The sequence below is a fragment of the Capricornis sumatraensis genome, chromosome 16, assembly GCF_032405125.1.
Source record: "Capricornis sumatraensis isolate serow.1 chromosome 16, serow.2, whole genome shotgun sequence".
Classification (NCBI taxonomy): Eukaryota; Metazoa; Chordata; class Mammalia; order Artiodactyla; family Bovidae; genus Capricornis; species Capricornis sumatraensis.
In genome coordinates, this window is record NC_091084.1 from 65,347,788 (window position 1) to 65,364,968 (window position 17,181).

The 17,181-nt window shown below is 52.5% G+C and overlaps 1 protein-coding gene across 1 annotated transcript in view; it reads right to left on the bottom strand.

Moving 5' to 3' along the window:
* Positions 1-17,181, bottom strand: part of ABTB2 (ankyrin repeat and BTB domain containing 2) — a 184,126-nt gene that overhangs the window by 17,068 nt on the left and 149,877 nt on the right. The window contains exons 4-7 of the mRNA XM_068988624.1: positions 6,898-7,050; positions 5,429-5,594; positions 2,496-2,585; positions 1,826-1,927 (exon numbers count right to left, since the gene is read on the bottom strand). Coding sequence (XP_068844725.1) covers positions 1,826-1,927; positions 2,496-2,585; positions 5,429-5,594; positions 6,898-7,050 — 511 coding nt within the window. The remainder of the gene's footprint in view (positions 1-1,825; positions 1,928-2,495; positions 2,586-5,428; positions 5,595-6,897; positions 7,051-17,181) is intronic.

Below are 17,181 nucleotides of genomic sequence, written 5' to 3' on the forward strand. Positions count from 1 at the left end.
CCATGGGATTCTTCAGGCAAGAATACTGGAGTAGGTTGCCACGCCCTCCTCCAGGGGCTCTTCCTGACCCAAGGACTGAACCCACATCTTTTACGTCTTCTGCATGGGCAGCCAGGTTTTTTACCACTAGCACCACCCGGGGAGCCCAAGAATAGAAGGTAACACCGTCCAATCAACCAGGGGAATCTGAGGCTCTTGACACAGCAGAGGTTGTGGGAAAGGCAGAGCCAATAGGGTCAGAGCTGAGTGGGTGAGCTGGGGCAGGTATCTCAACTCCCCAATCCTCCGTCTTCCTCATCTAGAAAACGGGAGAGAGGCCTGTCTTGCAACATTGTTGGGGATTAAGTGAAGAGGCGCTCAATTCTCCGTAGGGCTTCAGTAACCAATGGCTTCTAGGGCTCTCTTCAAAGAGGTTCCATGAGCTGCCCAAGGCTGGGCAGTGCAGGGCTGGAGCAGAACCTGGCTGTCTGGGACACCAGGTGGCCTCTCCTGGTTCTGGCAAGGGCAGGGCTTGCAAGGGACAGATGGAGCAGGGCTAACAGATGCCAAGCGGTTCCCACTGGGCTGGCTGGCTTTGCCTTGGGCAGGGGTGGTGTCAGCACCATAGGTGACTTCAGTCCATCTCACCTTTCCTGACTGGCTGCTTTGGAGGGAGCTGCCTTTCCAACCCTCCCAGGTTTCCACAGACTGAGCCTCCTCAAGACTGTGCTTGAGCAATTAGGCCAATCCTACCTACCCCTCACCTGGGACCAGGTGTGAAGGGTCCAGGCTGACCTCTCAGTCTCCCCACAGTGTGGGTGTGGGGGTGGCTGTTGGCAGGAGGCTCTTATCAGTTAGACAGCAGCTGTGGCAGCGCCGTCTGAGCCAGAGCACCAAAGCAGCAGAGGAAGACAGAGACCTGCCCGACAGGGTGAAACTGGGCACCAGTCCAGACAAGCCCAGGGCACAGCCCTGCAGGCCAGTCTGGGCCAGGGTGGAACTCTGCTCAAGGTCTCAGGAGGACAGTCACCGAAAAGCAGGCAGGATGTGGCAGCCAACCTACTGACCACCGACTACAGAATCTCTCATATAGGCCAGGACTGTGTGGACAGCGAACAGGTCGACATGACCCCTGCCCTCGAGGGACTCGCAATCCAGCAGATGGCAAGGGTGTCATGCAGACTCCCAGGAAGGAGTTGCTGGAACCCTGCAGGCCTGAGGAGTGAAGGAGCCTGGGAGCCGAGTGGCAGTGTTGCCATGCCCCATCCATAGCTTCCATTCCAGGCCTGCCCTGACCCTCAGCCAGCTACAGCTACCGGGGCTAAGGTGGGCACAGTGTGACTTGGCTGACAGGCGAGCAGTGTCAATCTGAGTCTTCTCTCAGGAACTGAGATCCTGAGAGACTATGGCTGCTAACGGAGAGGGGCAGAACCAGAAGGACCGCATGGTGTAAGCCATAGAATTCATGAGGGAGTAAGAATAGCTCAGGGTTGGAAGGATGGTTGGAGGAAAGAAACACATCTGTTCAGATCTGAGCACATCTGCACAGATTCCAGATTCCAGCACACCTCGAGACTCACCCTCAGATGCAGAGAGGCCAGGCAGGCCTGGTATCCTTTGGGCCTGCATCTTGTTCCCTACAATCTCACATTGGAGCCTGCTCACATCCTGCTCACTAGAGCCTGCTCCTTAGGGCAAACCAGTTGATCCTCTGTCCTGCGGACCCAGTGAGCTGGCCTTAACCAGTGTTTCTGATCCCACTCGACACATGTGAGGCTGGGGCTGTGCTTGGGGTTCAGCCCATCTGGCAAGCTGGGGGTGCATGGCACACCTGGCAGGAGCTCACCTGGACCACAGAGATATGTCCATGCAGCACAGCAAACGTCAGCGAGGTCCAGTGCCGGCTATCCGGGTGGATGGAGGGGTGCCTGGGAGAGTTGCTTGGAACCTGGGAAAATGCCACAAGGGATCAGTGTTTCCAAGGTGAGTGACATTCCTGGGCAGGTGACATGGGGCCTGAGCTAAGGGGGAGCCCTGCAGGGATGGTGGCCAGGAGTCAACTCAAGTGCTTTCTATATTCGATTGGCAACGTCTGCCTGGAGTACCTTGTGCGCAAGGCTCAAAAGGATGTTCAATTAGTGATGTCTGCTCTGGGCAGAGAGATGGCAGAAGGGGAACACTTTATGCCTCGGGAGCAGGTAGAGCAAGAAGTGTCTGGAGATGGTAGGGATGGCTGGGGACTAATTTGATAAAAGGGGAAAGGGGCTACAGGAACAGAATCATGGCCATTCTCTCCAGTGGGCTCCCCTCTGAGCTCACTTCTCTGGCAGAAAGCCCGAATCTTGAGAAAAAACCGTCTTTCCTAACTATGATCTCTATGTATCTTATATTTCCAGTTCTCTGAGACATATCTACTCTGTTGTCCAAATCATCACAGCCAGCATGGATGATGAAGACCTTGGGGTGTTCCTCTCGCTGGGTTGGGGGCCCGGGGCAGCCCTCTGGGGCTTTCTCACCTGGATGTCCAAGTTGGCTCCAGCATCAATCAACATCTGGACCATGGCTTCATCCCCAGCAGCACAGGCATACATCAGTGGCGTCATACCCTATGTGAAGCAAACGCAGATGCTAAACTGTTTGAAAATAGAACATGAGGACACGTGTTCCATAGGTGTCTGCCCTGGAAACCAGATAGAGGTCTCCTGCTTGACCAGCTGCTCATCTGGAACAACCTTGGGTCTTGTGCTAGACAGAAGGGGCTGGGCCTGCCCCTCCCAGGCTCAGGGGACATATGACACCTGAATGATGAGTAGGGGACATTTCCATGAGCACTACAGGTCATCAGAGGGGCAAAGAGCACAGGCCCTACAGCCAGACTCCAGTACAAAGGCAACCCCTGCTGTAAACTTGGTACAAGTTACTTGTACTCCTCTATGCCTCAGTTACTTTATCTTTAAAATGGGAATAACAACAGTATCTACCTCACTGGGTTGTTGTAAAGAGTATGAGTTACTATGTATTTAGTGCTTGGCCCAGCTAACTAAGGATGAGCTAACTAATTAAAGTAACACAACACCACCATCACGGCTGCCATGCTACACTGACACGTCCAAGTCCACCCCAGGCCCTGCGCTGGTAAATCACTGTGTGAAGAGCTTTACATGCCATCATCTCATTTTATGACCATGCCATCCTTATTGGGGAGGTTCTGCTATTATCCCCCCCTCACAGATGAGGAGTGGAGACGGGGACTGACTTGCCCTACAGTCACACAATATGTAAGAGGATGGACTCAGACGGAACCCAGGCCTGCGTGAGCCGAGAAGCTCTTCTCCCCGAGGCGTCTCACACAGGGTGGAGAGGTTGACGTGAACGTCTCGTGCTGCGAGCAGTTCTGAGCTTTTCTGAAAGCTGAGGCCCAATCCCTACTCGAATTTAGGTGGGTGGTTAACGGAGCCACCCCCTGGCCGGGAATCTCCTCTGTAGCCAGTAACAGCAAAGGCCGCAGTGGAAAGCACTATTCCACAGCTGGATGCTGGCAAGCGTTTGTCTGGAGCCCCGTGATGTTATTTATTAGGTTATTTTTGTGTAGACAGGATCTCCTTACCTCATAAATCCTTGCCTAGCGCCCAGAGATAAAGAAATGGCCCAAGATTAATCATGGCTGAGAGGTCTATCTACCCCACAGATCATTCTACAAACACCGAGGCTGAGGGAACAAACAGGACTGGGGCATTGAGAGAAAAGCCACCGAGTGAAAACCTGACTTTGTTTTATTCCCCTCGGCACAAGCCTGACTTCTTTTTTCTCCACAGGTCTGTATGTGATTCAGACTATAAGCTGTCGACACGTCCTATAAGGAGAAACGACTTTTTTTTGCATGTTGGTCCCTCCCCCGAAAGAGGTTAAATCAAGAGACACTGATGAACAGATTTCAGGGATAATCATCCTATCGACACCAACAGACATGGAGGCACCTTCAAGGAGCAATTACTAGGTGTGATGAAGAAGTCTAGGGGGCAGGCACTGCTATCCCACAAGTTGGAGGCGAGGAGACAGGCTCAAGGGGTAAAGCAGCTTGCCCGAGCTGCCACAGCTATTATGGGAGGACTAATCTCCAGCCCTGTGAGGCTGGCGGCCATGGGCTTCCCCACCCCGCTGCTGGAGGAGAAGACATCTCCCCCAGGATGAAAGCCCAGGAGCTCGCGTCGACAGAGGCACCCTGGGGAGATGCGACACCCAGCCTGTCACCTCCCAGAGCCCTCCTGCAGCAACTCCCTCAGCTTCGTGGTTTCCCGTCCCAGCACGTGCCTGACTGTCCCGCCCCGATGCTCTGGCCCCCAGCATCTCCCTTCCCCGGGATGCCTTCGCCCACTCCTCTCTGCTGCATCCACCCCCCACCCTCTCCCTCCAGCATGACTCGGGAAGAATCCTTCCCTGACTGCTCCTGCCTGACTTGCCAAAATCCACTGTGGCTTGGGTTCACCAGGCACCTCATCACAGCCTCTGCCATGTCACCATCTCATCTGAGAGTGCTACGTGACCTCTCAGCTGCCATTTAACTTCCCCCAAGCTTCTGTGTGGACTTCCAAACTACAGTGCCATTACCCTGGGGAAGTTCACGCAACCGCATCAAATAAAAATTGCATCTCCCACAGGTGGGGAAGGGCCTGGGGTTGGCCTGCTTGGGTTCTTCTAATCCCAGCTCTGCTCCTCATTAGTTGTGTGAGCTTTGTACCCCAGTCTCTCTCTCTATAAAGTGGGGATGAATCCTACATCACAGGGCTGTGGTCAAGATTAAATGAGTTAATCTGTGCAAAGTGCTTAGAACAGTGCCTAGAACACAAGAAGTGCTGTGTAAATGCCAGCTATTCACAGCAAAAACAAAAAAGAAAGCAGGTCAAAAAACTCCAGTCAAAGTCTGCCTAAAATTCCTCCATCGCCTCCAATACTTCCTGTCCCCTTTTCTGGCTTCATTTAACGCATCAGCACTTTTCACTAACATACTCTGCATTTCATGACTTTGTGTTTCTTAGTATCTGCCTCCTCCTCTAGCATGTTAACTCACGAAGGCAAGGATTTCTACTGGAGCGTGGCACACAGGATGCCCTAGTACAAGTCTCAGTGATAATTATCACTAGCTCACTATCAAGCTGATTTCTCTGGACGTTCTCCCAGCCCTGCACCATCTGGGACAGCCTCCAGCCTTCCAGTGAGGGGAAGCCGAATGCCCATTACAAACGATTTCCAAGGTGCCTGGGAAGTCTCTTGAGTTGGCCATCTATGTAGGCAGCAGAGTACGATTCGGGAGTAACCCGCTTCTTAGAAACACAGCCGAGTGGGTGGGTCTCAGGTCTGGGACAGAACAGACTGAACCACCGGTTACCGCAGTCGCTCATCACTGCGGACTCTGGTCCTGAGCCTGCCTGGTGGAGCACTCGGAACGCACCTGGTCGTCCATGGTGTTCACCCCTTCGGGGCCCAGGGCTTCGATTGCCTGGCTGATGAGGTCGGTCCTTCCGCAGTTGAGCATGCGGAAGCCCAGGTCCTGGTTGAATTTTTCCGTAGCCGCTCGGGCATCCAGCCTCCGGAAGGAACTGAAACAGCATTCAGGTCTGCGCAGAGGAGACCAGGTGTTTAAGCCTGGCTGATTCTGCTACGACATGACCTCACTACGAGAAGTGACACCGCTGTGCTAGGCCGATGTGCGGCGTGAGGATGGCATGGACAGGAAGGACAGGGAATTACCATCTAATTGGCTGTGACTGGCCTTGTCATGCTCGGTGACAGGAAGAGCACATGCTTCAGCTTTCTATAAACACGCTAAAGAAGTGCTCTGAGCTCTTGGGAGCTGTCAACGATCAGAAATGAAATCCCCCACAAAATGATCTCTCGGGGGACTTTCTGAGGAGGAAGACACTCTGGTTGGGGCTTGGGCCACACACAGTACTCGGTTGTGTATTTTTTTTTGCATGGAGTAGGCTGTACTCGTTCTCAAGAATGGTCATTGAGGCCAAGTTCCAGTCCTCGATGCCCCATCCTCTCCCCTCCATGCTTCCTGGTGAGGCCCAGAAGCACCAAAGAGACGGCAGAGAGTGGACCAGACTCCCAGGTGCAGCCAAGACATCCTACCAAGGACGGCCATGGTGTGCAGAGGGTGTGCCATGGGCTTCCAATAGGTGGCTTTTGCCTGGAGCCTTGATTGGGCCCCAGAGTAGAAAACACGTGTCACAGGACAAGGTCGTGGCATTTACAATGGAGACAGAGAAGGGGAGGGCAAAGCGAGGCTCTCCCAGGTCAAGGATGGCCAGGGGACCGTCCCTCTGGAACAACTTCAAGAGGCCAGTCCAACACAACAGAGGCACACTGGGAAGGAAACTAAGGACTCAGGCTTGGGGCCACACAGGCCTGGCTTCAAACTGAGGCTTGGTCAGCTTGCTAGCAGAGCATCTGTGGGCAAGTTACTGCTCCTCCTGATCCTCAGCTTCTCCATCTGTAAAATGGGCATTAAAGCCCCTTCTTCTCTGAGGTTGTCAAAGGACTGAGAAAATGCACATAAAATAGGAGAGCTCAGCACCGGCCTGCACCTAGGAAGTGCTCCAGAAAGTGGTGGCAACCGCAGGGAGGAGGGCCCACTCTGCTGTGTACCCCAACAGCCCCACTGTGAGCGCTCTCTCACCCAACATGCAAATGGGAGTCTGCTCTGTGCCAGACCCGTGGCTGTGAAGGACACACTGGAGAGCAGCCCAGGTCCAGAACAGATCAGCTCTAACAGGTGGGCTCACGAAGAGAGCGCCTTAGAGCAGATCCAATGAGAGGGCTGCAGCCCCTGCTTTCGGCCCCCTCCCGATCCAGGAGAGTGAGGGAGCAGCGGGTTTACCCCGGCCCTCCCCGCCTCGCTCCTGCCCGGTTCCATACTTGAGCTGCCGGGGCTCGCAGTCCAGGCCGGGCAGCAGCAGCCGGGCTGCCTGCCGGATGTCGCCGCTGTCCACGGTGAGGCTGCGGCGGTGCTCCGCGTACGTGATGGCCACACGCATCCACTCCATCAGCGGCGGCAGCAGCATGAAGGGCCTGGGGGGGCGGGGTGAGGCAGAGAGAGAGAGAGGGTCAGGCCTGGGCAGGCGCCCCCTTGAGCACCCCCTTCTCAGGACAGCCATGGAGGCTGGGCCCACCCCCCATAGACCTCTGTGAGGGGAGAGTCATGAGGTGTGGAGGGGACCTGACCTTCCTCCTCAGGGAGGCCCCGATCTGTCCCCTTCCACAGGAGCTCTGTCAGGGCTTGGAAGGAATTCCTGTCATGGGCCACGAGCAGAGCCTGAGGGCCTCAGGTGGCCCAAGAGGAACTGGGGACTCTTGCCCCCTCCACAGAATTCGGGCGGGCTCTCCAGGGTGCTCGGGGGCAGAGGAAAGAGTCCCACAGACCCTGGTGTGCTGCTGAGCCCCTTCATCACCACAGACAACACCCCGAGGCGGTTTCCTTCTTTACTTGTGAGACGAGGTGATCCCCACCTCTCAGGACTGCTGGAAGGCCAAGTGAGATGATGCATATCACACTACATGCATGGCTGACAGCCGCTCCCTCAACTGACTCCCGGGCTGAGGTGGATCTAGTCACTTCCTGTGGCAGGCTGGGCGGCCCCGTGGTGCTCCAGGTCCTCCAGGGAGGGAGCCCCGGGGTCTATGTCACACCATGGCCATGGTGTGAGGCAGCTCGGAGGCCGGGAGAGGCAGCTCAGCAAGGCTTCGGAGCTACAAACTCAGGGGGCACCTGCCGCGGGTGTTTTGTGGACCACCAGGGGGCGCCATTCACAGGAAGGTGACTACTGCCCCCTGGTGGAGCAATATGGTAGCTCTGCCACTCAGAGCTGGTCCCTGCCCTCCCCACCAGGCTGGACCCGTCTGTCTGTCCTCTGCCTGTTCTGGTCTCCAACAGTGAGACCTCAGAATGCTCCACAGCCTAGCAGACCTCACGTTGCAGAGGGGCCCTGACAGCTGGTCTTGGCTTCATGCCTGCAGCCCCCATCCACACCCCCCCAACTTCCTCTGATACCCTGGGCTCCTCATGCGTTAGGTTCCTGCTGTTACCATCTTTTCCTACAGGCAGAGAGGTACTCTGTCCAGGAGGAAGACCTCCATCCTTTCTCCTCAGCTTCTGAGTAAACCACCTGCAGGGAATGTCCTCACGAGACTTCTCTAAGGTTTCCAAAAGCTTAGGTCATCTTCAAAGTTTTCAAAGCTTCTCTCCTTGCGGGCAAAGGATGCCTTTTATTTATTTATTTAATAAGATAATCAGATGGGGTTTGTAAAAGTGGCTCATTTGGAAGCTATTTTGATGTCCTGGTTCTGGCGTTCTGAAAATACACCTAGATTTGAATTTCACTGGTGCACTGTGCAGTTCGTCACTCAGTCGTGTCCAGCTCTTTGCGACCCCAGGGACTATAGCCAAGCAGGCTCCTCTGTCCATGGGGATTCTCCAGGCAAGAATACTGGAGTGGATTGCCATGCCCGCCTCCAGGGAATCTTCCCAACCCAGCGATTGGACCCAGGTCTCCCCATTATGGGCGGATTCCGTCTGAGCCACCAGGGAGGTCCAAAGTGTGCTACCTGTAGCAACTGCTATGATGACAAGGTGGCCAAAGGCTGGGGAAGGCTTGCAGCCCTGGCCTTCAGGGATGCTCAGAACGTCACCCCAACTTCCTTTCCAGCCCTGACTCAAACCTTTCATCAGGACACACCAGACCATCAGGCATTCATGGTTCCCAAGCCCACCCTGGCTGTCCCCATCTCCTCGAAAGAATGAACCAGCTCTCACCTCTGCTCATCCAGATCCTCTTTATCCTTCAAGGACTGGTTCCAATGCCACTTCTTTCTAGAGGCCTTCCCACATCCCTTCTCCAGTGAAAATACTCTTCCTTCTCCAAGATCCCTTAGAACTCTATTCGAGAATAAATATGTCTCATGTTCATGACTAGACTATTTCTCTTTAGACAAGAATGATGCCTCTACCATCCCTCTCCAAAGTATACCCGGCACAGGGCCTGGACACAACAGATCCTCAGTTAAGTTGAATACTGAAAGGATGGCTAAGCATCAGGAATGTGGCAGAATACATCCGAGTTTTCAGTTCTGGACCAAGTCCTCTTTCTGCCCAGAAAAAAACAACAACAACAAAAAAAAAAACACATGTACTTTTCAAGGGCACAATGTAGACTAGTTAAGAGTGGGAAGTCAGGACCCTTAGTGGGGAGCTTGTAGAATCCAGGAAGGAACCACAATTCATTTGTGAATTACCCTCCTGTTTATAAGATCTTCCTTGGTTGTGAATGCCCATTTGAATTCCCCCCAAATATTTTGGAATTTTACAGTTCTTATACCACAGTGCTGCAAGGTAAGCTTAGAGACATACGTCTACATATCAGTCCTTCTGATTCAAGGGGAAGGCTTTATTTAATCCACCAGCACTGGAGACTGAAGGGTAAGCAAAAAGATAGTTCACGGATGTGCCAGCCATTCTTCTCTATTGTGGCCAACAGCCAAGACAAAGAGCCAAGTGTGGCCACAAACGCTCTGAGCAGCATCTCCCAGCTGCCCTACGGGAAATCCGAGAGGGAAGTCAGGAAACCATGAAGTCTAATTAGATGGTGTTGTGATGCATTCCCCAGGCTTGTGCCTCTTACAACTCGGCACGTGAAAAGATAGAGTATTGGTAACTGGTGGGCAGATACTGGGGACTGGTTCATTAAGCCTCCAATTTACCAACTTAGCTGGAGATGTGGAAAACTGAAAACTACATTTCGCAGACTCCTTTGTAATTAGACTTCACCATTAAGACATAGCTGCATGAGATCTGATAAATGGACGTGAGGCGGAGGTCCCCTTTGTGTCTTCTTTGCTTGGTTCTACCAGCACACCAAATCATAAAACATGAAGTATTACTTTCCCCTTGTAGAGCATTCCAGCGTCCATTTCCTGACTTCCTGAGTGCTTCAGAGACAGCAGTACTGCTACTGAAGGCAACAGCGAAAACTTCTTGACTCCAGCTTCAATCCTGAATTGCAGTTTCTGGGGTCATCTCAGAGGGAGAAACCCTCCAATAGCAAGTTTTGTATTGTTCTTGGTTGGAGTCATTCCTGGAGGTTCAGCCTTAGACCTGCTCCTTGAGCCCACATAATGATTCTTTTGGCACATAATTCCCTACATTGAATCCCTTCTTGTTGAAAACACCTAGGGTGGTTTCTGTTCTTTGAATTGCACACTGATTAATATTCTCAACATACAAAAATACTCCAGGGTTAAAGCTATCACTATGCCTCTGACTGGTGCCCACTTGTCCACATCCAAGGCCATTGCAGGCCCCCAAATGATCCTTTCAGGCCTTTCTCCTTGGCCTACCCACCAGTTGACCTGTGGCCCATAGGAAAGTAAAATGATGAGCAATTCATGGACTTTCTCAATAACATCCTTCCCTTGGCCTGTGGGTTCCAGGCTACTATTTCCTTTCAGGTTATTTCATCTAGCCCATTGGGCATGCTGAGAAGCTGGCCTTCATTACTGGACATTCTGGAAAATCCCCATAAAAACTCCCATCTGTACTGGCCACGGCTGTGATCTAACACAGGGTGAAAGGACTCCAGAGGAGCAAGGCTGGGAATGATTGGCTATGCACCGTCCCCAGGGGCTCTCTGGTTCCCTTCCAGAGAAAAAGGCCTGCTTTTCTCTTTTTGCCTTTTCGCCAGGCTGCGGTTGGCCGCAAGCCACTGACTGTCCCCTGTGCTGGGCCTGGCACCTTGGACTAGTGGTTCTCAAGTGCTTTGGTCTCAGGATCCCCTTTGTACTCTTACAGATTATTCATGCCCTCAAAGAGCTTTGGTTTATGTGTGTTGTTCTATCGCTAATTACTGTATCCGAAATTAAAACAGAGAACTTCAAACCTCTGAATACACATTCTGTCAGCCATCAGAGTGATACTGTGCTTGTATGTCACACAGTCTCTGAAAAACTCCCCAGGGACTTGTGAGAAAATGAGTGAAAAGGCAAATAACATCTCATTGTTATGAAAATAATGCTGACCCTGGGGCCTCCTGAGAAGTCTCTGGGACCCAGAGGGTCCCCAGACCACACTTTGAGAACTGCTGCCTTTACAGGCATGGGGCTGGCATCCCACCCCAGTCCAATTCTAGAATGGTGTGTGGTGTACATGCACACTCCTGGCTTAAGGATCTGAGGATTCTACACCGAATCTTCACTGGGAGAAAACCCTAGTTTCTAGAAGCCACTGAATTGAGTCTATAACCTTGGGCATATCATTACCTTCTTTGGGCCTATTTTTCTTTTAAAGATGGGGTTAGGTTGGTGGTTTCTAGACACTTACCATCATGAGAAACCCTTTTGCTGTTATTTCACAGCCTCCATAAGATAAAAGCTGTAACTTCTGTACAGAGATCAAGTACACGGGCTCTTGAGGGAGACTGCCCTAGGTTGCAATCCATTGCACTCTTGATGAATTAAATTATAATCCTGTGCAAGTTATCTTCTCTCTCTAGACTCAGCTGTCCCATCAACAAAATGGGTATCAATAATAGGGCCACCTCATAAGACAGCCAAAAGTATGTACATAAAGTGCTTAGCACATGGTAAATTCTTGGTAAAGGTTAGCTGTTACTATCACTTTAGTGTCTGTTGATAGAGAAAATACATAATAGCAGAAAAGGCTACAAGAATCTATTAAATGCCTCAGCTCCAGCCTTCATCAAGCCCAGCCAATTCCCTCTCCACATCCCCCAACCTTCCTGCAAGTATAAACATGCAAAGCTTGCAAAAGCCTACCAGCGAGCTGCCCACCACCCACTCCACCCCAGCTCATAAAATAGAGCAACAAACGCAACCACTATGTCGAGTGTGATCTGGAGACTGTTTCTGGCGGTGCAGGGCCTTGGCCATCAAGAATCCTAGACGGGGGAAGGGGCAAGGACAACACAGACCCAGGAGCTTCGGGGTCATGAACAAGCGAGGGCGTGAGGGGGTAGGCATGGGATACTGTGAGGGACCTGCAGTCCTCGAGGGCTGCTGGCTGCCTAACCTCGGAAACACCACACATATGCTTGCAAACACATCCGGTCGGGCTGCTACTGTGACAAACAAGGCCGCTTAAAAGGGTCACCGACTCCAAGCATTTGTCTTTGTGTGCATAAAATAGCAATTCACATCATGAGGAAAACTCATAAAATATAGCAAAGAAAGTGGGCCTTTAACAGGAAGTGGGGTGAGGAGGAGGAAACAGAGGCCCCAGGAGGCCCAGTGTCTCGCCTAAGGTCACAGAACCTGTCAGCAGCAACAGGGAGACCAGCTCCAAGCGTCGTGACTCAGTTTCTCTTCTCCCTCTTTAATCAAACATTTGAGCCTGAGAATATCAGGCCAACAGGCTCACAAGGCCCCTCACCAGGACCAGGCCTGCAAAAGCCATTTTTTCCCATTAAAAAAGAAATGAAAGAGAAGAAACTTCTTAAGGCCTTGGTTTTAAGAGGTCCCTGCAGCCTGGGGAAAAAAAACAAAAAACAAACCCTGCCCCACTCAGCAAGCGTATGATTTATTGGGATTACAGTCCCATAAGCGGTGTCTTAACAACATGAAATAGGAAACGCCTCCGATTTCCAGCTCAAAGCAGGCTCTGTTCTTCCTTGAGGTGGGCAGGGGCCTTGGGGAGAGAGTCAGGTTGGCAGAACTGGAGGCCCAGGCATGATAAGACCTTGTGTCTCTGTCCCCACCGGGCAGGCCAAGTCTGGGGCCAGTAGGCATGTCCCCTCTGCGCCCACCCATGAGGACGGGGTTCAAGTATTCAGGCAGGCGGGTCTGGGAGGTGTCCACCGGCTGCGTAGGCCCTCGACACCCGGCCTGAGCTCAGCCCCAGGAAACCTGGGCCATGGTTTCTTAACTTCCACTGTTGACTGGGAGCAGAGGGGGGTCTTGGGGCACAGGCCTGGCTCCCGGGGCTGGGAGGGTTTGGGGAGGCCCATGATGCCTTAGGCTAGCTCCGTAAGGAGATGTCTTCATCAACATCTAAGCTCAGCCCACCCTGAGGTAAGGATCCTTAGTCTAGGAAAGGAATCTCTCAAGGACCAGCCACACAGATGATGGTCGAGAGAGGGGCTGGCCAGAAGATCTCCCACCCTCAGCCCTAAATTCTTGCACTGACTTTGCCCTGCCTTTAGTGAGGGTCACTGCTGAGCCCTAGGGTGGATGGGGTGACCTTCCCTCTAATCCTTCTCTCTTCAGGACCTTATTCAGAAGCACACTGCTTCCACACCCCACCCTGCCATGCTGGCTGGATTGGGCCTGGTAAGTGGCACCATCAGGAACCTGCAAAGATGGCAACCTTTTCCCAATCAAGTGCCAGCTCTTCAAGCAGAGACTGCTCTGGGAAAGTCAAGGTTGGCTCTGCTTTGCCAACTCTGAGGCCCTCACCCCCAGATCCCCCAAGATTTCCGGAGGGCTGCGGTGGCCTAACACCAAGCCAAAACATCCATGGAGAATGAAACCAACATTGTCCCAAATGAAGTCAGATTCCACTCTCAGCACAAAGGACGCGATTCTAGTCTGGCTCACATCTTGGACTAATTATTTTTCTAGAATGGCTTGGTAAACCAGAGTGGTTTGGCTCAGCTTGGAGTCAGAGCTGAGCAGGCATCTCTCTTCTGACTCTGAGGACTATCTCCCCCCAACAGCCCCTTGGCCTCGGACCCGGCAGCTGACCCCTAGCAGAATCTCCACCTGGGGTCAGGTGACTTCTGTGAGAGGCAGGGCTTAGGGCTTTCTTCGGGGAAATGTGCTTTTCTTATTAAAACCCATCTGGTACAGATTAGAGGCACCAGAAAAACCTCTACTTGCTCAGATATGCATATGGATATAAATTTAGATTACAACCCAGTCGTGATTAGCTGTGAATGACTTTCCTACCTCTTCCTATTGGTTGCCCATCAGGGAACCTCAACATGAGCTATGGATGGGAGGCCAATAGTGTAGTAATAGGGGTATCCTGGGGTATGCTGGCCCAGCTCCTCAGGCAGCCAGGATTACTCAGGAAACACAAACAGTTAGTGTGTACAGAGCATCTGCTAAGCACCTGGCACTGTTTTAAGCCCTTTACATCTATTGACTCATCTCATCCTCATTGCTACTTTAGGAAACAGGTATTATTATTGTCCCCACTTTATACATGGGGAAACTGAGGCCTGTAGAGGTCAAGCAACTTGCTCTAGGTCACACACCTAGTAAGTGGCAGAGCAGGGAGGCAGTACCAGGCAGGGTACCCCCAAGATCCAAGCTCCCAAATAGTATACTCCACTGCCACCTAGCTTAGTAAGTTGACTCTGGCTTCCCATTTTCTGGACCCTACACCACCGCTTTCATCTTGGGAATGATGAGTATTAAGCACAGATTAACCGTGTAATCTGTCACCAAGCTGGACCACATTTGAGAAGGAAGAGGAGTGCTCCTGCCAACAACACTGGGACAGCAGGCATAAGAGACAAGTGTCTCAGGCAAACACAAACACCCGGTCACCCTAGTATTTAGCACTTGGGTAAAGCACCTTGCCTGGCTCATGGGTCCCTGCAGCAGTGGGAGGCCCTCTCTGCCCACCCGCCCTGAGCCTGGTCTCCATTCTGCTCCTGCACAGCACATGCATGCTAACTTGCTTCAGTCGTGTCCGACTCTCTGCTACCCCATGGACTGTAGCCCGCCAGGCTCCTCTATCCACGGGATTCTCCAGGCCAGAATACTAGAGCGGGTGGCTATTCTCTCCTCCAGGGGATCTTCCTGACCTAGGGATCGAACCCACATCTCTTATGTCTCCTGCATTGGCAGGCAGGTTCTTTACCACTAGCACCACCTGGGGAGCCCCAAAACATACACCAGTTGTAATCATTTTGCTAGCTGGCATTGACTGCTTTGTCCTCAGACTATAATTTCTCTGAAGGCAGAGACTGCTGTTGTGCATCCCTCAGGACAGAAGCCCATGTTAGAGACTCAACTTTTGAATTTAGAAATTCACAGCATGCCTCTCACTCCTGGAGGCAGAGCCCTCGAGCTGCGAACATGTTCTCAGGGGTCTGCTCTTACTCTAGCGCTCTCCGCAGGGTCCCTGAGCTCTAAGTCAGCCAGATGAGCTCATGAAACAGGGAAGCACTTCGTCTTCCATGCTTAGAGGCCTGAGCTGACTTGGGTATTAACAAATGGTTCTCTTCAGAAAAGAAAGAAAATATTGCCCTGATAAAAAGATAACCATTTCACAGGAGAATTTTCTACCCAGGAACCGCTTCCTGGGGGAACTCAGCCGACTGGGGCTAAGGCGGTTTTTCTGGGAGGCTGGAGCCATCCCATGGAGGCAATGGCAGGTGTAGTTCAGCAGATGTCCATGTGGCCGTGAGCCGCGATTCAGGGGACACAGCCATCTATCTTTGATAACTGGGCCTGACTCCAGGGTGGCTTCTTATGTGGGCGGATGTTACAGATTCCAGTGGAGACTGCACCCCTCCACCCTCTCCCACCCAGCAGGGAGGACTCCCAGTGCTGCGAGCTTCAAGGCCTCTATCTGGCCTCTCAGGCCAAGGCCCTCCCGCATGGTGGCCTGGCTGGCCAGCAGCTGGCCCAGCCGGCAGAGAATCGCTGCTTCCCACGCACCTGGAATGGAGTGGGGTGAAGGCAGGCCTCTCTCCACCTTGCTAGGGTGTGGCTCCCTTGGCCTCCCAGCCACACCCCACCCACGGGGCTCGCTGCTGCATGAAGGTGTAAGAGATGCAGAATCACCCAGGCTCAGCGTCTGTGACGGCTGACAAGAAGCCACAGTTCTTTCACCATGTGAAAGAAGTCAGACCGGCAAGGGCCTCCAGCCTGCTCAAGTACATGCTCCTTCTTTTGAACACAGTGCTTTCAAAACACGGTGACGGTGCTTGTCGCCACTCATGGACCTTGGCCAAGTCAGGCTGGAGAGGAGCCTGTGGCTTAGCTGTCCTGCTCCAGTTTTCCCGCGGATAACTGCTGAGCAGTGGGGTGGGGGTTGGGTCTTTTATTTAGTCTCTGAATAGGTATTCCTGTCTGGATTCAGCTGGGTATCATCACACAGCATCTGCCTTCTCCCATACCCCAGAGTCTAAGGCAGAAAGGGGACCCATTCACACAGTCAGGTGAAGAGTTTCCAGAAGGGACTTTTCTGGTGGCCCAGTGGTTAGTTAAGACTCCATGCTCCCAATACAGGGGGCCTGGGTTGGGTCGCTGGTCAGGGAACTAAGATCCCACGTGCCACTGCTAAAACATGTCACACACAGCAATGAAGATCACAAGTGCTGAAAATAAGACCCAGCATACCCCAATCAATCAATCAACCAATCAGTCCAATGGCTCAAGTGGTAAAGAATCCACCTGTAGTGCAGGAGACACAAGAGTTCGATCCCTGGGTCAGGAAGATCTCTTGGAGGAGGAAATGGCAACCCACTCCTGTATCCTTGTCTGGAAAGTCCCATGGACAGAGGAGCCTGGCCGGCTACAGTCCATGGGGTTGCAAAGAGTTGGATGCAACTGAGCACGTGATGAAAGGATTAAAAAAAAAAAGTTTCCAGAAACTTCTAGGAGGAGGTAGGGGCATGTCTGTTGAGGCCTGGCAGAGAAGCACATGTGTAAGGGGAACGTTCCCGACTGGTTACCAGTGAATTTGACCTGTACTGTAGAGGCAGTGCACTCCAACTCAGTCAGAGAAAAAGGTTCCCAGCACTTGTTCAGGCTTTCTGTACCCCCAGCCCAACTGCAGCTTCAGGGAAGATGCTGGCCTGGGCAGTAAAGCAGTAGAGCCACGTTGCTAAGATTTGCTGAGGGCCTACTATGTGCCAAGTAAGCATGAGGCCATTCTGCAAACTTTACCCTCTAACAGCTACCCTGTAAGGGAGGTATAACTATTAGTCTGCGTTTTACAAATGTGAACACCAAGGCTTTGAGAGGTTTGGACACATGTCCAAGGTCACACAGCTAGCCAGTGGGGAGCTGTCTGGCTCTAAAGCGAAAGACTCCTAGGTCTTTCCAGAGACCAAACTGTCATCCATGAAACGCTCTGAGCCCCTGGCCGGTGGAGAACTGGAAGGCAGGCATGAGGGGGAAAAGAGTTACCGTGGTGCGCCTGCAGGCCTGCTGTGCCCACCGCCTCACCAGCACTGA